The sequence below is a fragment of the Rhyacophila brunnea genome, unplaced genomic scaffold (assembly GCF_057557595.1).
Source record: "Rhyacophila brunnea isolate RB1 unplaced genomic scaffold, BYU_Rbru_1.0 scaffold_1, whole genome shotgun sequence".
NCBI lineage: Eukaryota > Metazoa > Arthropoda > Insecta > Trichoptera > Rhyacophilidae > Rhyacophila > Rhyacophila brunnea.
The window spans coordinates 45259616-45287350 of record NW_028232751.1 but is presented as its reverse complement, the minus strand read 5'-3'; the positions used below and the strand labels follow the sequence as shown (position 1 = coordinate 45287350).

The 27735-nt window shown below is 34.7% G+C and overlaps 1 protein-coding gene and 2 long non-coding RNA genes across 3 annotated transcripts; 1 reads left to right on the top strand and 2 right to left on the bottom strand.

Moving 5' to 3' along the window:
• Positions 1–285: 285 nt before the first annotated feature.
• On the bottom strand, positions 286–27634 carry LOC147079842 (uncharacterized). Its single transcript, XR_015070404.1, has 3 exons — positions 27428–27634; positions 5821–5953; positions 286–3486 (listed from the first exon to the last, which is right to left on the bottom strand). It is a non-coding gene; the product is annotated as an uncharacterized LOC147079842 (long non-coding RNA).
• On the top strand, positions 23125–23905 carry LOC147079844 (histone H2A-like). Its single transcript, XM_085952077.1, has 2 exons — positions 23125–23365; positions 23469–23905. Exon 2 carries the CDS (start codon positions 23735–23737, stop codon positions 23903–23905), a length of 171 nt encoding a protein of 56 aa, XP_085808203.1. The 5' UTR covers positions 23125–23365; positions 23469–23734.
• Positions 24288–26031, bottom strand: LOC147079843 (uncharacterized). Its single transcript, XR_015070402.1, has 2 exons — positions 25820–26031; positions 24288–24468 (listed from the first exon to the last, which is right to left on the bottom strand). It is a non-coding gene; the product is annotated as an uncharacterized LOC147079843 (long non-coding RNA).
• Positions 27635–27735: the final 101 nt, after the last annotated feature.

The following is a 27735-nucleotide window of genomic DNA, read 5'->3' as shown; positions in this document are numbered from 1 at the left end:
TTAATAGATCCGCCTACTGCACTTAGTTTAGTTAAAAGAATATCATGATCAACTCGATCGAAAGCCTTTGACATATCCGTATAAATTGCATCAACTTGACTTTTGTAAAGTATAAATTATTTCAAAAGGGTGTTATAGCGGGTTTTGAAACTCAGCAACACATATATCCCATGTCAATTTATTTATTAGTGGTTTATAATGAGGCTATATTTATGAGTAAAATTATATATCAATAGATAAATAAGTTTTGTGAATGTTGAGTTGGTAAATAATTCAAAAAATATATTCAAATTTGGTTTTTTATTAATTCATCATGGGCACTTCTGAATCGTTTATAACCGCTGTATGGCAAAGATGAGTTTTTGTATGACAAAGATGGGTTTTGGTGCAATACAATAATTAAGTTACCACTGTAATATTAATAATCCACTGTAATATTAATAGACTCAGGTAACAGCTTATTTTGTTTTGTTAGGCCAAAAAAGTATAACTTCTAACGAGCGTACACAAGTACACACACCGATTTTTTTTATTTTAACATGTTTTGTGCAGTCATAACAAGCCTGTGCTTCGTCTCACCACTGTGCTGTGACACAAAATGTAGACCTATTGTTCATACATTCCAATGCGCGACCAAATTTCCAATGTCAAACAACACTATCTACAAAAGTGCAACTTTACAGGAGAGCCAAAAATCGTTATTTTAGATTCTTGTAACTCAATGAGGGAAATGTTTATTTAAAACCTAATGTTAATATTTTATAATTTATTGTGTATTGTATATTTATCTTGCTTATGATGTTAAAATTTATAGGGATAGTTTTTAAAAAATATGAAAACAAGGGTAACTTATGTAGTTAGCGTTAAACTTTACTGACGATTTAATAAGAAATTAGAAAAGATTGACATATCCATAAATGTAAAATATCGTTATCTCAAAAAAAAAAAAACCCTTTTTTTAAGATAACGTTGTCTGACTTTAAGCACTCGAATTTGTTACGTACTAGCTGTATGCTACTAGAATACGGTCGCGGCAATCGGGTTAGTAAAATTATGGATTCTGAATTTACATGAATGACAAGTACAGGAGGACCTCGACTTTCGCACATAATTGGTTCCTGAAAGTGTGTGCGAATGTTAAATGTTCGAAAGTAGAGGGAAGTAAAAAAATATTTAAATTGTGTGTAATTTTAAATATTTATTTATCAAGTAAATATAAGATGTTTATTGTCCGGCAACTTCATCTTGGCTACGTGGCAAATCTGTGAACTACGTACAGCTAATCGAACTTCCGGTTTCAAATTAGGAACGCCCCCAAATTTTTCATTACATTTTTGACACTTCGTATTGGACGCATCTATCAATTTACGTAATTTGAAGCTTTTTATATTCAAAAGATGTCTAAAACAATACGAAATGATGTTCGAATTATTATCAGTAAACTTTTGATTTATTGCGAAGAAGAAACAGAGTCGTATTTAAAAGGCAACAGGCATACAATACTTTCAACAAGCCCATTTGACGGGTTCCTGTCATGTCAGGTATGTCAAAATTCAGTGTTGTAATACTAGAAATATTTCCCCAAATACTGGAAATTATGTTTGTATATTATAAAGTTATGTGTATCGTAATCTATTTTATTAATATTTTTAGACGTATAATAATTGAGTATAAATGATCATTAGTTAGATAATGAATTGTCCTATTTTTTCCTAATTATTTTCCTAATTTTTAAACCGATAAGTAGGTACATATTGTTTTAAAATTTATGTAAGGTGGATATAATTTAATTTATAGAAAATTATTTTCACAGTATGTGTTTCTACAACAATTTTACTAAAAATACGATATAAAGACATCATTTTTAAATTATAAAACATGTGATTGGGTCATCAATATAATATTGAATATGTTATATCTTTCTACTTCTTGTTTTTTAGTCATAATTTGTGTTCTAGTTATTTAATTAATAAATACCTGCAGCAATATTATCAGTTAATGTGGGTTCAATGATACATTTCCTTCCAAATTCAATAATTACACTGTATTAATTAACCTAATATAATAGTAATAATTAAGAGGTGAAATTATTTGAAAAAAAAATTCTATTGATATTTATTGAACAATAATTAGACTTATAAATTAATGTACTTATAAACTTACTGAGAATAGAATTGATATAAACTAAAAACCTAATTTCGCGGGATATGTTTTCTCAAAAAATGACAACACTGTGAAATATTCTATACGCGATAAGAGCGACTTCCTGTTGTTGCCTAAATAATGTTGTCGTACAGTAAGAGATATGTTTAAGTGGGGTTTGCGGGTGTTTCCCTTAAAAATTTATCAAGAGTTGACTGTTTGCCACTCTTCTTTTTCTTATTTTAAATGGTAAATTATTAACTTTACAATATCGCTTAACTGCTGGCACGAAATTTAAAGTGAACCAATCTTTAAACATTAACCCAGTAACCCAGGCTTTTTTATTTGATTACCAAATGACTGGAAGCAATTCTTTATCTTTCCCTTTCAATGCTCTGGGAATTTCTGGTTGATAAATTAACATTGGCATCAATTTTAAATCACCAGCTAAGTTTCCAATAAGAAGCAATGTCAATCGGTTTTTAGAAGGTTTATGCCCAGGGGCAACTGTTTCTTCTTTAGATAAGAATGTACGACTAGGCATTTTTTCCAAAATAAACCTGTCTCATCTACATTAAATATTTGGCTAGAGGAATATTCTCCATCTTCAATAATTTTGGATAATGAGAAAATATTTGTTTTTGAAGCATCTTTATCCGCATCAGCCGATTCTCCAGTGAATTTAATATAAAGATATATTTCCACAGTTATCACAACATATCGTAGACCTGTTTGTATCATACGAACGTCGAACCCTGATTGACATTCACTGCAATAATAATATTGATACTTAAGTCATTTGGGTCATTGTACATTAGGAGTTTTTGGGTATTTTCACAACTTAAACTTTGGGTTTTGCCTCCATCAGTAAATTTGCAGGTGTTTACCTACTTTACTTATTGCAGTCATTAAATTTATGATCTTTTCGTATGAAAAATCAGACCAAGGTTTTACTCCAATAAAATTCTGTATCAGTCTGTCAAAGATGTCTATTATGAAAATTATCCAATTATTATCTCTAAACAATACAATTTTGTGCACATATCAGGTATTCCAGTATCAATGACAATATAATAAAAGACATGTGGGATAAGTATGGAACATGTAATAAACCATGACTTGTAGCATATTGCAGAACTTCAGTATTATACCCAGTAAACGCCAGAGGTAAAATCTAATATAAATATTGCATTTTGTTTGAAGAATTACATACTACATACGTATAAAATTCCATAAGTTTTTGTTTGAGTTGGAATATATCTTCATGATAATCGGAGATCCTCTAAGCTTCTCGTTAACTGACAAGCATGTCCCCACAGCCGTATTGTAGATAAGGGAACCATTCTGAAACAAATAAAAATAATTAAAATAAAAGGCTGGCGCATATTAAATAGTAATAATTAAGTATGTCCGACGCTCAGGCCGATATATTATTGCTTAAGTACTTATTTTCACAAAATTTTAAGTAAATTTTTCACAATAGGTCTCTTTTTAATGACTTGACTGAAATAATATTAGAAATCTAAATAGGAATTTTATACTCTCTTGTGTACACCATTTTTTTGTCACGGCAAAATTACATCGAAGGGAAATTTTTGTAATCGCATGGCAGCTAGGGAATCCAATCCCGGGATCCCGAACAATTTTTGATTCCTATAAATCCCGGGATTAGTAAACATAATCCCAAAACGTTCGGGATTGATTTATATCTATCACAATCAATTAGCATGTATACTAAATCATTACCTGTACCTCAACATAAATTCGCCGGATACTCACGGCTACTAAATAACAATTTTTTGCTGCCATACGCAATCATATCAACAGCAGAAACATAATAAATCTGTTTATTTAACTAGTCAGACGCCATTGATGCTGGCCTGCGAACGACGTAATATGATATGATGTTAAGGGTACCTAAATAGGATCTACGAGGGGGTATCATATATATATACATCAGGGGGAATTGGAATTATAAAATACGGAAAAGGGAATTCGGATAGAGCGAGGAATACGTTAGTTTTGGGAAGTAGGTCTCGATCCCCGGGACCTTACACCGCTCGCGTGCCTTCCAACAATATAACTTACGGTTTAATCTTATGGCCGAGAATGTTCTGAAATGAGAATACTAGAAATGCAAACCCCGGAGGGGATTATGTCAGATGTAACAAAATAAAGAATAGGTTCAGTTAAATAAAAGTCGGCGGTAGTATAATAAATAAATAAATATAATTTCTCATAAGACAACGGTGAATACATCTGACATGGTAAAACTATGAACACCAGAATTAATTGAATTTAAATAGATTGGAACGGAGCTATGGTGATCTAACTATAGAAACATAATACTAGCCACGATGTCCGGATGCTAAATACCAAAAGACCACGGGAACGATACAGATTAATACTTGCAGTTCAACTCGATGGATGACAGTCCTTTGACATTGTTCTTTAAGGTTAAAAAGGTGCACTGAATTTAAAGTAAGCCCACCGGTTACTAAGTTCACCGGGGGGCTTACGCTAACACTGGACTCGACGACGGCTGGGTATAAAAAAAAGCCCCGTAATCACGCCGGATTATTTTTTTATATCATCCTTAATCGGCGGAACCTGTCAGAAAAACAACTTCAGTGTTGACGTTTCGGCTGCCATGTCGCTATGTTTTTTACAGGTGGCCGGGCGAAATGGTGTTGCCATCATATCGACAGATATCATTATCTATACTTGTGTGTTATGTTATTTGAACATAACAATGTCTAACCACCAGTGCCATGGACGTGCAGGCAAGCACTTTTTTCTACGCCGAATTTTTATGAATGTATGTTTAAATTTTCTTATTGAATTTAATACAAACACATCCATGAACGAATAGCAATGATTATCAGAATTTCTGAATTGTATTTATTGTCAACACAATATGCTATTTTGTATTTTAATTGAACTTGAATTTGTATTTGTTATCTCTTCTTAAATAAATTGAACGTATGTATTTCTAAGATTGAATGTACACAATATTAACAATAAATATCTTGAATAGTATAAATTATACTAGGCATTTTTGACACAATTTTATCAATGCTATTTGTATATATAAAAATTTTATATTAACTATCAAAAAAAAATGCCAATCTTGGGATCGTCAAATTGTAATCTCGAAATACCGGGATCAAAATTTTGGCTCAGGATTGGATTTCCTAATGTCAGCATATCATATCTTAGAGTGTTAGAGTATGACACATTTTGGTAGAAATGTGGTAATTTGTACAACTAAATGCTAGTCATACTCACATAACACTTACGCCAGACACAATTCGGCCCCATAAGAGTCAAAGAAACGTATTTAATTTTTCTCTACTTTACAGCAGACCCCAAACACAAGTAAATTTACATTCCAAGAAAGCAAGCAAAGAACAAGAAAGTGTTTGCAGGAGATATGACTTATCTTTTATCGATTGAATTTTTTGATAAGTTTCGTTGTCACAACATAATATGTCATTTAATGTCAAGTACCATACGTAACTAATTGTTAAAAATTAAGATAGATTTATATGACTCTAAGGGGCCGAATTCTATTTAGGCCTGTTTCTGTTTTCAAAACCATGTTTAGATTTGCCATTTTTAGCCCTCCCATTGCCAGTCAAAGATGAATAGTGTAAAATGTATTAAACATTGAGATACCTTTGCTTTATGGCGCCATTCCTGTGTCCCTGCCATTTTATGCCAGATACGCTAATCCATCGCAGCCGTGTTCTGACTCCAAGCAGAGCATTCGTCCCAAAACAAGTACATGAAGTACTGTTTCATACCACATCTGTAACGAATAAAAAGGGATTTTTAATATTGGATATTAAAAAGTTTATACAGTTTTCCAATTGTTGTGCCGCTCTTATCATCTCCGTGTGCCGCCAAATATACCTAAGTTTTACCTCTAAAAAGCATAATAACAACAAATATTCTAACAACCCACACACATGACAACAATTATTAGATATGCAACTACAGGGGGTTTTTGTTATTCAAGGGTAATTGGAACTGAAAAAAAATACCTCTTAAAGCGAATCCGCTTAAAACGGGGACCAAAATTACTTATTAATGGGTTTAATTGTGACACGTTTAGAAAAGAAAAATACATGTGACCAAAACAGAAATAGCACAGAAGTGTGGGATTGAAAGATTGAGAGTGACAGTTGACGACTGTAAGCTATTGCGCTGGTGTTTTTATAGTTTTTTTTGCATTTTCCTGCATATTCGTAACTGCAGGAGCTCATATAACGAATACTCAGATAATGAGGACCCCTTGCAGTGAGGCACAATTTAAGATTATCATTGTTTGGAACCACATCTACATATGTTTTTGTTTAGCACAGTGATCAATCAACAAACTAGCGCTCTCACGTTTCGAACACCAGTGATTGCTACGTTTCCACCCCTCCTACACAACCGTGTCATGTCCTGGTCGACCAATGTGAGTCATATTTTGTCTGCAGGGTGAGTCATGTATGTAGTAAATACTAATTCAATTAATAAACATTGTTTTTAAAAAACACCCAGCAATTGTTTTCAAGATTATAAAATGGAGAAGTTAATCCCAGTTTCTGTCTTCAATAGTATGGCAGATATTCTAATTGAGCTCTCTTGTGATAGTACAAATTTTGACGACCTATATGAATATTCAGCAGTAACCATAAGGTTGGATTAATAACAAACGACTCATCTTAATGGCGCATCCGCTGCTTTGTCAATATCTATTGCTCTCCATTGGACAAAACATAGCAGCGGATTGACCTCCGAGGTGCGCAGACGATAATTTGTCCGCCGACGGGCGGTGACTTGTCCACGACCACCAGCGTGGTTCTTGTGGGTTTTATTCGTATTTTAGTAGAACAAATAAGATGAAGCGGCCTAGACGTGCGAACATTATTGTAACCATGAATTGAGTTGTTGGAAGAATTTTTGATTCAGAAAAATCAATCATGGAAGTGGAACCAAGACTATCTATTTGGGATAAGAGATCAAGCGAATTTTCCAAGATAGAAAAGAACATGTGACAAATCGCTAAAGTTATGTTTCCCGATTGGTTGGACACTGACAACTGAATCTGGGAAATGACAATATTCCAATCTTTTTAAATTGAGAGGGTGAACCCAATATCTACGGGACCTCCTTTTTATAAAATTAACAATGCTACAATCATTTCAGTCTCAGTGAGAAACATGTTGACTGTTTCCAAGTTTACTAACAAATGGTCATGTCAAGGAGTATAACCACTTGACATAATTTAGTAAAGATACGACCTGGCAGCAGCGGATGCGCCACGTGGTTGAGCCACTTAGCCAGTCTTAGAAAAACCGCTCAAAACTCAAAGTGGAAGATAATATGTGGTTAACGCAGACTCACTCCTCTCACTAATTGGTAATATTTTACCACACAGTGAAATGAAACAAGTTTAAAACCACTGCATAATGTAATAGCTTGTCAATGACTCCAAAAACAGGAACGCAAAGTCACTCACGTAAACAGTGTCCAAATACACTGTATGTAACTGTTTGCACTGCCGAAACTGGAAGATATTAATAATCTTCAGTTTCATTTTTAGCTGCATTTATTTCCAGTTCACTGAATGACCAATTTAGTAGCCACAATCTGATCTAAAAACACCTGCTGTATTTTAAAATAAAATTCTTGCAAAGATAACCATTCAGACAATATCATGACACATTGTCTTCAGCGTACAGTCGTGAACTGCGTTAGAAAACATCAACATACGGAATAAGACTCGCCGGCAAGAATAAAATGATAATCAGCATGATCAGTTACCTGATTTGGTGTCAGAATGCATGTTGCTAGAATTAGGCCACTTAATTTAGTTTTAATATCTTTGGCTGCTTGAATACATAAAGTTGCATTAGAGAGCTTTAACTGATAGCTCCGTATAATTCTGTTTCCTGAAAATTAAAAAATAAATACAACAAACATACTAAACTCATCCACAACTCATGGATAAGGCTAAAATTACAATCTATATTTATAAAAGAAAGTCGGGTTCTTAGACTATAGATACATCTAGACGCCACCCGTTGCATTGCTAAATGAAGCCGCTTGCCTTGCGTTTGGTTTGTGAGCGAGCAAACGCATTCGTCTACAAATGTTCGAGACCATAGACCATTTCGCTAGTGCTCGCCCAAAGTGCTCGCACTAGACGCTCAGAATTAAAATATAATTTTCTATTTTTTTACGTTATATAGTATTTTTAAGCGGTCAAAATGCAACCATTAGATAAAGATATCTATAATTTAAGTTATTTCAAAAAAACACTAGGTCACTGATATTAAAATATATAATAAAATACAAATAAATTATCACGAACATGTATCAACTTACCTATGAAACGTTATTCCATCTTCTTGCTTATCAGTACGGCTACCACATTTTAAGACAACACACAGAACCATCTTTTCTACTTAATTAACTAAAAATATTTACCACTGACTTTATGTTTAACACAAAAATATCAATTTTAGCAACACGAGCTCGCAAGTTATCGACGCTGTGTGAAGCGTTTTGCCCCGATTTGATGGCGATATTTTTGGAAACTAGCTTACACAAATGTAGACCTTTTATCTTACTCTAGCGCGTGTCAAAGAGATCGTAAGGGTGCCGAATACTTTCTCACTCGCACTCATGCATCGTTTTTGTTCAGGCCTTGGTCGGGTTAGTTACACCATTTATAACTCGAGAACGGCTGGACCGATTTTTATGATCATTGATTTGTTGGATTTGTCTCAGCCCCGAATAGCAGATGACTATTAAAACATCGGAAAAATTCACGGGGAAAAAATTGTGAAGAAAATTCATTTTCTCATACATTTCGTATGGAGCGGCTTTTTTGATGATATCTCGAGAATTGATTGACTGATTTCGATGATTTTTTTTGTCCGTCATTTGTTCGTCATTTGTTGTTCGTTTTACACGTCAAAATCGAGACGGAGCGCTTCACTTTCATTCGGTTGAACCAAGCCAAACTGCGTTCGGAGGAGTATAATATTCATTTACGCGATGAAAACAGCACCGAAGGAGACGCAGCTAATGTTGGTCGATTGACTATTCTACTGGCGACGTACATTGGCAGCCCGCGTCATATGCATGAATATGCGCAATATGCAATGACATAATATTATGTTCGTCATTACGGTCGTCAATCACCTTTACGTGCAATCCGAAATGGATAGAAATTGTTCAATTGCTGCCCCCGGACAAACATCAAATGATCAGCACGACATCACCGCACGTGTCTTCAAATAAAAAATCCTGTCGCTGATGAACTACATTGTTAATCATCGCGTCTTTGGGGATACTCAATGCTAGGTGTATTAGATTAAATGGCAAAAACGAGGCTTACCGCATGCACACATTCTTATTTGGTTAGTTGAAAGAATTCGACCAGACCAAATAGATGACATCATATATGTGACGAGATTCCTGATCCCGAAATCGATCCAGACCTGCATGATGTTGTAATTACTAACATGATTCACGGAACGTGTGGCGCCATCAACCCCCAATCACCGTGCATGGTCGACGGCAAGTGTTACAAGCGTTATCCACAAAATTTGACGGCGAAGACTATCACTGCGAACGATGGTTATCCACTATATCGGCGTCGATCACCCGATGATAACGGTAGAACTATCACAACGAAAGTGAAGTTCAGTGAAGTCCATCAAATACATCTGCAAATATGTCACCAAAGGCAGCGATATGGCGGTTTTTGGTGTTCAAACTCCCAATACCAACGATAAAATCACGCACTATCAAGTTAGTCGATATGTGAGCTGCAATGAAGCGATTTGGCGTATTTTCTCATTCCCCATTCATGAACGTCATCACACCGTTGTACATTTGGCGGTGCATCTGGAGAATGGTCAACGAATTTATTTCAACGCATAGAATGTTGTTGAACGTGCTGAAACACCTCCAGCGACAACATTGACCAGTTTCTTTCGATTTGCTAAAACGATCCGTTTGCACGAACGTTGCTCTACTCTGAGATGCCACGTTATTACACTTGGAACGCTTCATCGAAGAAATTTCAATGTCGGAAGCAAGGCGATGCAGTTCCTGATCATACGGATGTGCGTTTTTCTGATGCTCTTGGTCGCATTTACACAGTTCATCCGAAGAATGACGAATGCTTCTACTTGCGGTTGTTGCCGGTGAATGTTCGTGGGCCGACATCATTTGAATCACTTCAAACTGTCAATGGTGTAGTGTGCCCAATATTTCGTACTGCATGTCACCGGCTCAATTTACTTGAAAACGATACTCATTGGGACATGACAATCGCTGAAGTAATTATTGTTTCTGCATCTCCAAGTCAGACACGCACATTATTTGCTATCATTATTTCGACATGCTTCCCATTGAATCCACCTAAACTGTGAAACAAGTACAAGGATGACATGTCAGAAGACATTTTACATTGAATTCGTATCAGTTCAGGGAATCCCGATCTCAGGCTTTGCTTTTGATCGAAGACATGTGTTACCTCATGTACGGCAGTTTATTTGTCAAGTTAGGAATTCCATCGCCACATCGTGGAATGAACGATTCTTTCAATCTAGAATTGGAACGTGAATATTATTGAGATAATTGAACCAATCAGTTCGAACGAATGTACAACGGTTGAACCCCCAACAGAAGGAAGTGTACGGTACGTTAATGAAGGCAATTAATGATGAAAATGGTGGCTTATTTTTCCTCGATGCGCCCGGTAGAACTGGAAAGACATACCTCATGTTCATGATTTCGCCACTGTTCGTGCGAGATCCGAAATTGATGTAGCAGTTGCTTCTTCCAGGATAGCAGCCACGTTGCTAGAAGGATGCTGAACGGCTCATTCAGCGTTGAAATTACCTTTAAACCTTCAAACGACTGAAAAACCGACATGCAACATTGCGAAACACTCAGCAATAGGTGGCCACAGACGTACAGTTTTCGTAGCAGGTTGAACATGGCACAGACAATAACTGTACGTTAGTGGACACACCACAGATCAGTTTAACTACCCCATTTAAATCTGTCGAACTGTCAACAGACGTGCCCATATACGTACAGTTATTGTCTGTGGCAGATCAAGTGTCAAAAACTATGGAGGTTATGTTCGCCGAGATCAGTTAAATTAGTTTTAAGTGGGGTATACTTGAACGAACGATTGATATACGAATATTTTTACTTTGTTAGATTTATTATGATTACAATTTATTGTTTGTCTAAATATATGTCCAGATTCTTTTATTCTGAATAAATTATTCATAGTATACTAATTGTTGTTTTAATAAAATTTAATTAAGATAAAATACATACATATTGTTTTATTTAAATCAGGGTTATATACATTAAATTTATGTAATATGTTTTATTCAATCACCAAAACAATTTACTTATTGGTTTTGAATAATATATATTAATTTGGTACAGACATATTTCAACATTAGCTTAATACTAAATTTACGTACATATTTCTTTTGTCTAGATTTATTTTACATCAACAATAAGAACATCGTATTTTGTTACATCCAAAATTTATTTATTTTTATTATTGCCATTTTTCATCGTAAGGGCATCAATAAAAAAAAACTAGCAACACTGAATTACTAACTGACGCCACTGCACCGGCCCACAATACAGCAACGTGAACAGAAACAAACTATTAAGATGTCCGATCGTTTCGCGTCAAACGTTTTCCTGGCAGACTTCATCGAAATATACAAAGCGCATCCTGCCCTGTGGAAGATAAAGTCGGCACCTATCTTGCTGCTGTTAAAATATCGCACTTATTGCAACAATAAAAACCAGCTTCGTGTAATTGTTACAATAAGTGCTAATATTTTGATACAAACCTACCCTAAGTTTGATACTATTTATCAATTTAGTGTTTGATAAGTATAGAATAGACCCACAGGTGAGTGTTCTTATCCTAAGCCGCGTTGACACGATCCGAGTACACTCGGACCGAGCGCCATCCGATCGCACTCGTACGAGACAGCTTCATACTAATTACTCCTATCCGAACTACTCGGACCGCGTCCTACTCTTCCGAGTTAACTCGTATAGAAGTAATTAGTATGAAGCTGTCTTGTACGAGTGCGCGCTCAGTCTGGGTGTACTCGCATCGTGTCAACGCGGCTTTAAGCTATTATAATATGGTGTCTAAGTTTTTCAAAATGATTTAAGGGTACAAGGCGGTTATGTGGAATACAGCGGCAAACTCATTTTGAAAATAGCCGATATACAGGATTATTTGTTAGGTTAACCTTACCTAAACTAACGCAAATTAACAAAATAATCCAGTATATCGGGTATTTTCAAAATGTGTTTGCCGCTGTATTCCACATAACCGACGTGTACCGATTTATGTTTTATATAAAATAAGTTATGATTGTCATGAATGCTTCATGATTCTTACTGTAATATTATATAACTAAGTACCTTGTTTTAAATAATTATTGTATGTTTCATTATACATATTATATTTGATAATATTGTCATCCAACTATTCATATTCTTACCATTTTATTATAAATTGTGTTTTTTATTGTTTTTGTGTACAACTATTTTACGGTATTATGATACCTACTTTGCTTTAACGAATTAAATATGTCGTATTAGATACTATAATAAAAGATATTGTAGTAAATATTGTACAACATAATATGTATACATTTATACTTTTTGTTTGACATAAATAAAAATTTTGTGCTGAAATTGGTGTTTTATTGGAGCATTACAACATTTATTTATTAAGCGATATTTATGCAATATTGGTACAATTAGCCTTTGAAGATTTGTCTTGGCTTAATTATTATGTCAATGGAACTATTATAATATTAATAAAAAAAAAATGCTTAATCTAGAATAGTGGTTCTCATGTGTGGCCATCAACGCTTTACAGAATATTTCAAAAATTCATTTATAAAATTAGTTGGAATACACATGACTTGTCTTAAATTTCTTTCCACGCTCAAATTATCCATGAGTTTTTTTGACGAGATCATGTGTGAAATAGTCCGTTTCTGAGAATGAAGTCAATTCAAAGAATTGGACACAATTTCTTTATAATATTGTCGATTTTTCCTATTACTATATACTGTGAAAGATCATTCAGTGTAATACACTTCATAAAAAACAAATATCGAAGCCAGTTGACAAATGCGGATTGATGACGTATTAATACTTGTCGCACCAGGTGCAGCGCATACCCCCACCAAACTCTTCCCGTACCCCCAGAGGGTACGCGTACCACACTTTCGGAAACACTGGGTGTACTGCAATTCTCCATTCATTCGTAAGTAATTTTTAAAATCCTCAGGATCACTCTCCCGCATGACTTTTAACAAAGGAATGTGGCTAAAATGTTCCTTCTCCATAAGCCACTGTTTAACCCATTTGGAACGACGTTTTTCTGTTATCATCGCCTTGTTATGGACATACATTGCACAACATGCAATTGCAAGTTGGCGTCTGTTTCCATGATACCTACACATATTTTTGTATTTAAGTAGTGGAAAATATTGTTTGCGGTACCTAGTTGACACTTCACAATATTCGTAATTATATAATGAGTAGCAAAAGAACTAAATACGCAACAAAAATAATATACTTCTTATCGAACGAACTTAGAAGATTATGACAGAACTGTCAAAATTTGCCGCCAAATCGCGCCAGCTACTCCTACTTTACGACACGGCTAGCTAACGTCACCCGAAAACTTTCGGTGAGTTGAAATTCCAACAGTTTTACAAAAACACGGGAGTGGGGGGTCGCTGGCAGTTTGAAAATGGCACACATCTGACAGGTCGAAAAGTGTCCGTCTATGGGCGCAGCAGATTATCTACCAAAGATAACTGTATGGCCGCCATTACGTATTAACTGGCATGTTCAACCTCTTACGAGAACTGTCCGTCTGTGGCCGCCTAATGGCTAAAGGTTTGGAAGCAAGTAAAATCATCACCTGGCATGAATGCACAAACGCGCATTGGAAGCACTCAATCGAACTATGAAAGATCTGCGATCAAGATGTTTTGGAGTGCGCAATGATTCTACTATCTGGCGATTTCCGCCAAACACTACCAGTCATTCCAAGATCGACCGCTGCCGATGAAATAAACGCTTGCCTCAAATCATCGACTCTGTGGCGCTATGTGAAGAAACTTCAGCTGACGACAAACATGCATTGCATTGCTAAACGATCCATCTGCCGAAGATTTCTCCAAGCAATTGCTGACTATCGGTAACGGCCGTGTTCCTGTCGACGAATCGAACGGATTGATTTCGTTTCCGCTGAATTTTTGCAATTTCGTCTCAACGAAGGACGAACTCATCAACAAAGTGTTCCCGAACATCATTGTTAACCACGATCAACAAATCACAAGGCCAATCTTTGAGTGTTTGTGGCCTGAATCTAGAAAATGAATGTTTCTCTCACGGTCAATTGTACGTAGCATGATCACGTGTCGGCAAACCATCCACTTTGTTCGTTCTCGCACTTGACAACAAAACGAATAATGTTGTATAGCACAAGTTACTTCAATGAAGGGAATCGACCCGAGTGCAAGCCATCCACCAAATAGTTTAACAGAAAGTAGTGCAACAATGCTACGCGAATCATATCTATTCGCTTCAATAAAGCAAATGCCTTGCTTCCACGTGAATTACATTCATTTCAATGTAATTAAAATACTCTTCATTTTGATTTGATTTTTGCACATTTATTGAACTTAATTAATTTTGAGTATTCATAAAAACTGAATTAAATTATTCAGCTAATAAGTTAACACAATATTTCTTGATTCTGAGGCGGTACGAAGTTCGCCGGGTCAGCTAGTATGTAATAAAATAAATGTCACTTTGAATCTGTGGAGAAAAGTTTCTATTCTTGCCAGACCAGTCACGGCAACTGAGTCAACAGTTGCCTGGGATTACTGATGAGAGTTATAAATACAGTCGAACTTGGTTATTACGAGGAAGATGGGACCGACTGAATTTGCTCGTTATAAACGTTACTCGTTATATCAGAGAATAGGTATATTTAAATGAGCGGTCACATAATACAAAAAGTCGCAATTCAAACCAAAATACACAATTTGAATTTTTCCCCGAAACAAGCATGGCATTCATAAACTACAAAAGAAGTTGTTTACTGTAATGAACGCTGGTAGGTACCTACTGACTTTGCAAACCTTGGATTTTTTACATGCAATTTTAACCATATGCGTGGATACTTTTTTAAAAGTCGGCAAAAACACCAATTAGGTAGGTACTTAAGACACTTAACTAGTGTCATAAACGTTGTCCGATCCCGGAGGTATCCTTTCCGGTTGGATTTTAATGCTTAGGGTCGAAACGTTTTTAAAACGTTTCACACATTAAGTTTTTAGAAAATTTGTGACGATATTTTAACTCGGTATACCCGATAAGTAGCTCGTTATAAAAGTGAATAAATGTATGGAGAAAATCATAAACTAAAATGTCAACGAATGTTTCCTGGTTACATCTGAGATCTCGCTACATTCCTGATCATAATAACCGTGTTCGACTGTATCTAAAAGACATTGCCTTATTATATTAGAACATTCACATACATATACATATAACCATGTCCGATCCTAATAGGATCATATGGGCCTCCACAAAGTAGAGGCTTGTACAAGAACATTCACATCTGTTAAAAACTACAAGATTATCATAAATCTACCTAGGATTAATATGAAGCCAGATAAAAAGCAATTTGAATGTGAATGGAATTGCGCTGACGGTGAATGTACCGTGATATGATTACATTTTTTTTTAACGAATTGGACTTGAAAAACATGGTTTCAGCAGGATAGCGCCACGCCACCTGCTATACATGATGTATGGGAATTATTAACAAACCATGTTTCAAGCCATATTGGCGATAAATCTCATTTAGTGCTAACACTGTGACTGGCGCGTTTGGAGTCGTTGGCCATTAGATATAAATAACGTGTTATTTATATTTGGTAATTAAATGGTAATTAAAAGGTTAGCAGTGATTGTGTTAACTGGCGTTCCAAATCGTATGATTTAACACTACTAGATTTCTTCCTTTGCGGTTTTCTTAAAACGCTGATAAGCCAGAAATGATTCTTGAGCTCAAAGATAATATTCAGCGTTTCTCAAACACTGAAAACATTACGGAATCGCTATGTGCTCATAAGAATCTCTCTATTTATAGTCCAAACACGCTGTAGCCACACTCTTCTAGGTAAAATTCACAGTAGCATTGTTGCAACAAGACATTGTGATGATTAGGGTATGGGCCAGTGTTTTTGGACATCAACTCGACCACTGCCAGGTATAACATTACCAAGTCATGTTACCATAGGAGAAAAAGGATGAGCGTTCGTAAGATAAAAATACCATAATAATATCATAACAGTCAAAACAATTCTATGCGGTCAATAAATTCTAAAAAAATTAACAATTTAATCATAATTTATTTCTAGTTCAAATTAAAATCCGGTCTAGTCATAGTACACCAACACCTATCAATAATTATTATAAAACAATCATTATTCGTAGGATGTTTTACCACATTTGAATGGTTAAAGACATAGCTTATAATCAGTATCTTTAGCTTCAAATGTGGTAATCTGGCCCATTTTTTGAATAATAAAATGCCTAATTCTTGTCAAATTTGGGATCACAGAGATTATAAATATAATTTTTTATTGTAAATATTTCACTATAAAAATGTCAACATAAATTTTACTAATGGTTTTATAAATGCTTTTAAAAATTAATAAATCTAAAAAATCTTAACACCACTGCACATGGATGTACTGAAATATGACTATATTCTAAAACATTAGATCGAGAGGTTTAAAAGAATACTATTTTATGTAATAAAAATACTTAATGCAATCATCAAATGCTTAAAATAAATATAAAGGATAATAAGGCTTCAAAATTATATAAATAGATTATCTACAACGTTTAAGGAATGTTCATGATAATGCTTTGAAAATACCATAAAAGCTCCATTTTGACCTACATTGGGCATGTGGGCCATTAACGATCGCATTTGTAATATCACATCCACTCCTTTTTGATATTTTTAAGGTATAATTTCTCTATAATTAATAAATATAATTGTACTATATTGTAACTGTGCAAGCAATCATATTGTTCACTTGAATTGTTTGTTACGTACACTGAACACACCTGTAGTTATTACTAAAATCTGGCAAAGGAAACTTTGAAAGTCGTGGAGGCCATTTACCCGATATGCTACTACATACATAACCCTATACTGTATACTTTATGAATCAATAAAAAAATTACAATTTTTAATTAAAAACCTGTGTTTTATATCAAAATTACTTCTTGGATGAATTTTGGGACACTTTTATTAATACATTTAAAATGAAATGCTTAACTAAATTCATGAAAGAAAAATATTATAAAAATGAAAAAAAATACAATGTCTACATGTAAAAAATTATTAAGTAACAAAATAATAAATTATACAACGAGATCACCAATTTCTTCAGTTTCCTCAAGACATATTGTATTTGTTGACCTGGCTGTTTATCTCCATTAAAACCCCTTACTGCATAGGGCGCCATATATGACCAGCAGCAAAAAATTAAATTTTACGAAAATCATTTATCATTTTAGAGCCGAGCCACACCGGGCGACTCTGGTCTCGAAACCAGTCGCCGAGACCAGACCGATGTATGCTTGCTTGCGCGACTACTACGGGCGACCAGGTGTGGCATGGCCCATATAACTGCATACATCGGTCTGGTCTCGGCGACTGGTCTCGAGACCAAAGTCGCCTTGTGTGGCTTGGCTCTAACTGCATATAGAACCATATCAAACAATATCCATCTAATACTGCCACCTAGCGGTCACAAAGAGAATTGTTCACTCAGTTATAGCAATTTCAAACTGCAACGACAACAGGTGTTATTTGCTGCATCTTTCAACGGCTATTTTAACGTAACTGTGAACAGTACGAGTGAAAAAAAAATATTTCATAAGATCAGATATCGCTACAACTGTGAAAACTTTGGTAAGTATTTTTGTTTCCATCATTATTATAATGCAGTGGTGAAGACTCCATACTAGGCGATTATTTGAAGCCTACCTTCTTAAGAAAAATATTTTTTAATTGCGTATTGACTTATTTATATAGTTACTTGATTATATATTCTATAAAATAATTTATTTTGCCAACGAGAGATGCCGTATGTGTAGGAATGTATTACACATATAATTACAAAACAATCTGCAAAAGTTGTAAAAAATATACCACGCGCCATCTTGTCTTGACATAAATAAAGGTCGGATTATGTTTCAAATGATTCTCAATTTTTTTCATACGGACTTTACGTCACGTAGCCCCGCCCAGTCTATCTAATTGTATGAACTAAGGTAAGCTCCGATCGCAGAGCCTAAAACTGAATAATTAATAATTAGATAATTTAAAAAAATAATTTCTATGGTGTTTAATCGAATATTAATAAATATACTGTTTTAAAAATAAAAAGAACTTTTATTTAATGATTTATGATGGGTATAAATTTTATGTCGTCAGTGAGTTTTTGAAGTTTCATTAAATTAGTGTGTCGTTGTCATTAGTGTGTACCTATTCATCAGTAGTAATATCGTATTATCTTCTTATTTCTCGTAAGTATACCTGACAAGTGTGTTCTTTTCATCAGATCTCCACAGCCTACCTCTTTCCAAAAGTCACCCTTCGCCAGTGTTATAATATGATGTTTTTGTAAGGACAAATCTGGCACTATATAATGTAGACCAGTGGTTCCCAAAGTTGACTGGGCTCCGACCCATCTAAGTAAAATCTCCAATCTTGGGACCCACCTCTTAGCTGTCTTAGAGAAAAGAGGGCATAAATATTGCTAATGCTCAGATTCCCTAGTGGCGAGTCGTGGAACTACTTAATGCTGTCTTATTTGTTCTAATTGAAATAAAAAAAATATTTTTTATAAGTGTTACCAATGAATATGAATGAAAGACTGTTGAAATAAAAAACACAACTTAAATAAAATAAAAATATTACTTAAATACCTACACCTGCAAGGTTTTTTTACAAAGTTATTTCAATGGGAAGGATGTATTTTTTTCTTATTTTTCTTCATTACAGTTTTAGCATCAACTTCAACTTTAGTTACTTTTAATTGCAGTAAGTTTGATATATCCAATTTATTTCGGCATTTAGTTTTAATGTTAACCATAGCCGAAAATCCGACCTCACATAGATATGAGGTAGTAAAGAGGAGGAGGTCTTTCATAGCTTCATCGAACAGGCAAGGATAATTATAAACTATAATATTATATGTAAGGAAGATAATTATAAACTGTTTACGATTGAAACTATTTTTCAGTGACGTATCTTCTGATAAATCAATGAGTTTTTCACTTGCTTTTGAGACATACTAGTTGGTAAGTCGTCTTGAAATGGGTAACAAATCCAACGCAACGAATCAAACTTTTTCATCGCTTCCCCAAAATAGTCGTCAAAAGTTATTTATTAACAGTGATAAATGACTGGAAATTTCAGACAGTACGTTCATCTTAGGCTGCACTTGGTTTTCAATAATAAAAATTTCAAGTGTTTCAAAACAATCATGCTTGCCATTCTCAATACAACTTTTCCACAATATAAGCTTTTTCATGAACGCTCGAATTTTATCGTGCAACTGCAAAAATGTCTGATCGATTTCTGATAGATTTTAGTGATATTGAAACAGATTCATTTGCTCCTTTGAGAACACACCCACGTACAACATATTTCAGGAATGATTCTGAGGATTCAGAAACTGAAGCCGACATGACACTTGATTGGAACGATGATGATCCGCCGAGAGACAACAAGCCATTTCAAGGATTGTCAGTTTCTGAATCCTCAGAATCACTCCTGAAATATGTTGTACGTGGGCGTGTTCTCAAAGGAGCAAATGAATCTGTTTCAATGTCACTAAAATCTATTCAGTCACTGGGAATATCTGACATACAATCCGCATAGTTTTCCTCTAAAAACGATTGGTCCTCCACTTTAAAAAGTTTTTTTGGAGATAAAACTAATAAAAAATATTATATATCCCAGCTAAAATATACTTAGATTAATTATTTTTTCAATGAAATTAGTGCAATAAATATAAATAATAATAGCTATTATTTATGCAGTTACACAAGCAATAATATCCCGAAAAAAGCGAACGAAAATGACAATGCGATACAACAAGTTCACATTTATAACTGTTCTCATTTTCAAGATAAAATTTCTATCATGGATGATGAAGCATGGTGGACGTTTCATGGGTAGTAAATCATTAAAGAAAAAAAAAAAAGAATGCAGGTTCATAAATGGTTGACTACCACTGAAAAGGGTCGACAATTAAATTTCCAAGTTGAAGTGACGACACTGGAATATAACATTTGAGTGTTTATTACCTTTTTTGTTTATGTCTCGTGATTCACCCGCCTAGAAATGCGCTTGTAACTAATTAAAAAAATGGTATAGGTACAAAAAATACTGTATGGTGTTAAGTCCGCCATCTCTGTAAAAATCCCGAAATATTTTTTTTCCATTGTGATTTTACTTCTTGCACATGTCATTCAACCATTTGTTGATATATCTTGCAAGCAAATATTAAATTTCATATTATTTTTCACAGTAAAGATATGCATAAGTAAAAACGCCACGTTGGCGTCGCCGGTCCGTAACGTTCGGCTCGCAAAAACGCTAATGTGGCGGTCGCGGACCACAAAGTGTTAAAAAGATAATTACTTAATATTATTTTTTAAATATCTAAGATAAATGCATCCACGACGCGACCCTGTGCGAAGCCGGGTACTTGAGCTTGTATACTATAAATAATACAGCAAAATTTTTTAATTATTTTTTACTAACCTTTCCAACCACGATTCATAACATATATTTTTTTCAAAATGAAAATAAAATCGGTACAAGTCAGTTATGGGGAAGCCAGGCAGGATCCGCACGAATTGTCATAGCTGATTTTGGCAAAATTCAAGAATGAAAACCTAACCTGACCTGACCTAACCTAATCTAACCCAATGTAACAAATAACCCAGTATATTGGCAATTTTCAAAATGTGTTTGCCACTGGCTTCCCCATAACCGACTTGTACCAAAAAATCCATGCGGTTGTTCATAATTATTTTCATGGAAGGCGTCAATAGATGCTTAACGCTCTTAACCCTTAGAATGCTACGCAACGATATATCGTTGTTTTTGATAATGGCCAGAAATGCTAACAACGATCGTCATTTTGCTTTTGATGACTGAAATGTTAAGTTAATTTGGGAACATACTACTGCACCAGTGGTAAGAAACATTATTTTATCTATTTAGTTTTAATGTTGTGTAATATAACACGATTCATATATGTTGTGTGACTGGGTAGGCTTAGAACTTATAACTATTGTATATTTTTTTCATGGCATCACCCTTTTTATAATAAAAACAATTTCAAATACAAATTTCAGTTTACAATATAAAAATTTGTTTACAGTCAAATTCTTGGTGGAAGGACAATGTTTTATTTTATTTTATGGATTTGAACCAATGGGAAAGTCTTTTACTCAACTCAGTGTTTAAAGTAAAGTGCACTTGTGCTATATAAAAACAGTTTCATTTATAAAAAAATAATGAAATAAGATCATTTGCAATACATATTTTAAATGTTCCAATAACAAACACCATAAAGACCTTTTTCACAAATCACGCATATTGTACTAGATCTTAAACGAGGCTACCATGCAAAATTTTTCTTTTCAGCCTGGTAGTTTCCTAATTCCACTACTTTGTACCTGTTATCCCTCGTGTGGGATAACCGATTGTTTCCAATAACTGGTAAAAATCAAAACTCTGTGCGCGGATCGTGCATTTCGCTCGCTCTCGTGATCGCCCGTATGATGGAGCGAGAAAGAGATATGTCAATTACTTTTAACAGTAGATGTAGCTCGGGATATCTAATCGCCTCATTATCTATTCAAAACGATAAATTAATTACAAAACGTGTTTTCATAATATTCCGATTTCGCAGAATCAATTAGAGTGATAAGATGTCTAAAAATAATATAATACTTTAATTTATCGACAATTATTGGTAGCAATCCTCGACCGGATTTTGCACAACATCGTAGCAGCCAAAGGGTTAAATGCTTTCCGTTCCCTGCGGGGCTATTCTAACGTATCCAAACGTATGTGTTAAAAGGTTAAAACGGCTTATTATGATAAAATTATCACATTAGCATATTTAGCTATTCCGGCGGTCATTTGCGTAAGAAAGTTAACCGATATCCCTGTCAAAGTTAGCGGCACTTCGATGTGCCGTGCTACTGCGAGAACGAGAGAAAATATGTCAATTTTACATATTGAAAATTGAGATGCAAGATAATATGCAAAGTTTCAAACCACAATTGGTGGTTCGGTTCTACGGATTCTATGGTTAGAATCATAGATACTACTAATAAATGTTCGTTTCGCGGATGTCAAATAACTGTTCGTAATATTGTTTTAACATTTTTATTATCCATCTACATTCTACAATTGTACAGACTGTCGAAAGAAATGGTGATCGAGATAGTGACCAAATTGGACTCCGTGTTGATGAGAGGCATACCCAAAGGAATTCCTGTCCAAATTCAGGTAATTAAAATCACAAATTACTTCGACATTTAGTAGCTATACTTAACCCTACTTTATGACAGTGCAAGATAACATCATGGGTAAGATACATTTACTCAGTTTGACAACAGCACATGTAAATACCTACCTACTTCATCTTTAAGCATTCACCACGACAGAAAACATATTAAAATTAACAGATTGTCATTGTTCATTGTCCTTCGTCATTCTTCATTTCCTCTTGTTATTGATTGATCCAAAAAACATTTCAGGTGATTCAGGGTATGCGGTAGAAAAATATATGCTCATTCCGATTCTACGTGCCGAGGTAGATTCACCTGAAGCTCGCTATACGGCTGCCCACTGCTCAACAAGGAATGTCATAGAGAGACTGAACGGTGTGTTGAAAGCAAAATTTAGATGCCTTCGAGGGGATAGAGCCCTCCATTATAAACCTGAGAAGTCAACCAAGATAATATATGCGTGTTGTATTCTGCATAACATGATGCAACATTATAGGTAATTATTGAAGTTTCAAGTAAATGAAAACATTACTTAAATAGATGTGACATTGGACTGAGTCTGTCATGTGCTAACACATCTCTTTTTCTTTCTTTTTCAGGATACCGAATCTAGAACCTGTTGATGAGCCTGTCCTATCGGAATTCGTGTATAATGAGACGCGGAATCAAAATAGATTAAGGGAGGCATATGCTACTCGTCAACGAATTGTTGACATCTATTTTGGTGACGATTAACACAATCACTATACCAGTATCTAATGGACAGGCTCGTTTTCAGCGCTCAATAACTCATTCCACACCGTTCCACATGTATGTGCCAAATAATTTAGCCTGTATTCAAACGTATATATGATATACGAAGGAGATGCAGCTAATGTTGGACAACAAGAAGACCAGGATCATCCCTCGTCATTTGCAGCTCGCCATCCGCAACGAGGAGCTGAACAAGCTGCTCTCCGGCGTCACCATCGCCCAGGGTGGAGTGCTGCCCAATATCCAGGCGGTGCTCTTGCCCAAGAAGACTGAGAAGGCGTGAAAAAAATCGTATCGTCTATGATTACATGCAATAATCCATCTATCATCGTACAAAAGGCCCTTTTCAGGGCCCCCATTTTTATTCAAATTCGACTGGTAGCGAACGTGTCGAGGTCGTTATTGTTGCTTATGAGATGACATTTATTATTTAACGAATCACTGGTCAAATTGGAAATGGAACGATTGCATAACGAAAGAGTTTTAACTTAAAGTTTAGTGTGCACTATTTATGGCGGATCTTAACAGCCTACCTCCACCCTTCGCCACTGGCACTGCCAGTAACAAACATTTTCGTTTGGTTTTACCCGTATTCCGTAGACATCAAAGGAATCAAAATTTTGCATAGTTATGAGTGGGTATTTAATGAAACAACAATGTATAACGTTTCAAATTTATTTAATCGAAAACATATTCAAAAAACAGATTGTGATCATTGAAATCTTAGTTCTGCATTCAGCTGACGAACGTGAAGCAGATGATGTAGTCGGTTGCAGCTTTCGTCTTCTCTCTCGGTCATCTTCGTTATTCTCTTGTTTCCTTTTGGTTTTCTTGGTATTGACTGATCTAAAAACATTTCAGGCAAATTAGGTTATGCGGTTGAGAAACCCACTGTTCAACGAATGTGGTAGAGAGACTCAACGGTGTACTTAAAACAAAATTTAGATGCCTACGAGCGAACAAAAAGCAACAAAAATAAAAAAAATATATGCATATTGTATTCTGCACAACGTGATACAAGAATTTAGGTAATTTAAGTTCAAGTAAATGAAAACAATAGGTACTTAAATAGATGTGACATTGGATTGAGTATGTCATGTATTGTGCTAACAAATCTCTTTTTTTTCAGGATACCGAATCTAACTTGTAGATGACCCTGTCCCATCTGAATTTGTATATACTGACACTTGGAATGCCAATAGGATAAAACAGGCGTATTCTGCTCAACAGAGAATTGTCAACAGATATTTTGGTGCCAATAATTAATTAAATAAATGCGGCGTAATAAATAACTAACCTTTTATCCAATATATTATCGACAAATGACTGAAATATGCCAAATTTATCATAATGCACATACTATTATGTACTTATTCTGTTTTATACTTTTATATATAATAATTATATTGTATTATATTAACATTAATAAAAATTGTTAGTAATGGTTTTATACTTGGATTATTTTTTTTACAACACATATACATAATTTCTCCTGATACAATACTCTCTTTTGATATCGTAGTAGGGTGGCCCTCGACTTTAAAATAATTCGTTATTTCGTACATTTCTTACAATGTAGATTCTTGTTGATAATGCAAAAACTGTAATCTACCACGCAGTTGCTACTCTCTCCTCCGTTCCCTGTCACCTTCTCAAATATATAAAAGGGTGGTATTCGACTATTTATATATATATAACAAGTTTCTAAAGAAACACCCGTTAACTTTATTACACCCATTGATAAATAAATAATATTTTAATGTACACTTTCTGAGGAACTAATTACGTGTGAAAGTCGAGGGCCACATGTATTAAGTATAGATATGGCAGGCGTATGTACTACTTACTTACTAAATAAATATTGTTTGTTTACATACTGCATACATAATATTATATTAGTGTAAAGCAAGTATGAATGCAGTCAATCAGTCATGATGACCTAGTCTAGGTGAATGCTATTTTGATATAGTTAAAATATATAGATATTATATAATGAATGTATGATAATAGTACTTTCGTCTGGTTATTCTCCAATAAAAGGTTGGAAACATCCCCATTCATGGCCGGCAACATTGATGGAAAAAATATAAGACAAGCTGTATGTTTGCGGTGTTTTTTCAATCATTTTCCTACACCAAGGTTTTCTTCAATATTTTTTATATAAACAAATATGAAACAAACAATATTTAACTATTACCTCTAGGCCGGGGTTGGGGTCTTTTTACTGGTTCTCCGCCACCGGCCGCTGTCATCTGTCAGTGAGCGCAGTGTTGCCAACCGAACTATAATTATAGTACATTTTGATTCGCGTACTATTCGAAAAAATACATTTTCGTCCGCGTACTATTAAAAAGGCATAGTACGTCAAAAATACCACAATTAAAAAAATGCTATTTTTTATAGTACTTATTCCACTTTAATTAATATATTAGGACCGGTTTCATCCGCCTCAGTGGGACATTTTCAACGTTGAAAATGTCCCACTGAGGCGGACGAAACCGGTCCTAATATATTAATTAAAGTGGAATAAGTACTATAAAAAATAGCATAAATAAGATCTCAGTGTGCGATTTTAGTCAATGGACATGGTTTTGCGTTGTATACATACTCTAAAAAACTAACGTGACAGTTAATGACGGCGGCCGGTGTTAGCATTTTTCGGTCGTAAGAGGTGTTATAATTAAGTAAGACATCGGAATTTCTCGAATTCTCCGTTATGTTTGTGACAAACAAAAAACTTTCATTTTCTCTACACGTACTATAATTTTTGCCGAAATACTATAATGGCTTGGACCGCGTACTATAATTCGATGACAAAAAGATAGCTAAAATTCAAAATGGCGACTGACAGATTACGATGACGGAGAACCAGTAAAAAGCACCCGGGGTTGCAATGGTGTGCTCTCGGCTTCTTCCACAGGATGACGCCTTGATATTTTACGTGCTGGAATATAAAAAAGTTTTGTACTATAGTTGCATAATAATCCCAAACAAAATAATATACCTACTGTTCCATACACACAAACAACATTGTAATATTTAAATTATATATTCTTACCGTCAAAATCTTTGCCCGGTTGACAATTGACTTTACGTATATTATCTATATTTTATGCAATTGACATGACTGGCAAAATTGTAAGTTAAGTTTGGTTACGTTTGACGTTTAACATTTATATAAACAAAGCTCGCACCGTTCGGGTATTAATACCAGAGACAACGTGGCACGAACATGGCCGATTTTAACCGAAGTCAGAAAATCATAGATAATATACCAGCAAATAACGTACGTACTTCACGCCGCAGTTAGCCGTTTGAACCGGATTAGCTGCCGCTAAAGTGATAATATCTGACAGTGTGCGTGAATAACAAATGTGTTAACTTGGACCAATGGTAACATCGTAAATGTGCTAAAGTGATAATTGTTAAGAATAGGCCTGCTGAAGTGTTAACTCAAAAGTTGGTCAACGTCTTTCTTTTTTTCTGATTTAATCCCTCATTGAATTTTGTCTGGATTTATCATATTAACGTGCATGCCTTTTTTGCAAACGCTTTTATACTCTCTTATTTCTCCTCGATAGTGAGGTTCTCCTTTTATTAGTTGTTTCCTGTAGATTTTCTCAGTAAAAAGCGTTTGTTGAGAAAATTGAAAATGCCAAAAAAAATCGCAGTGTACCAACATAACGGTGTACTTTCCAAAGTTTTCGCAATGTGCGATCACATGCTACACTTTTTTACCAATGAATTATTAAATACGAATGTTTTTAATGACATTTAAGTAGGTAGGTAGTGCTGTGGAACTCACCAAACTTTTTTGGCATAATTACTTAGCCATTTTCTGGTTCCCTCTCTCTTTTTCTTGCCTTTGATGGTGTCACAGTTGAAACGGTGATGTCCATTATGATCAATTATAAAAATAATACGTTGGATCAACCAAACAACACCTTTAAGCTCGTATTATATCGGAACGGTCACAACACAGAAACGACGTCAAATGTCAAATATGATAACATCAGTGTTGCCATATTTTGAAAGTGGAATTATAGTACAGTGCCTTCAAAATTATAGTATTTCGGCCAAAAATATAGTACGCGTTGAGTGACCAATAATTTT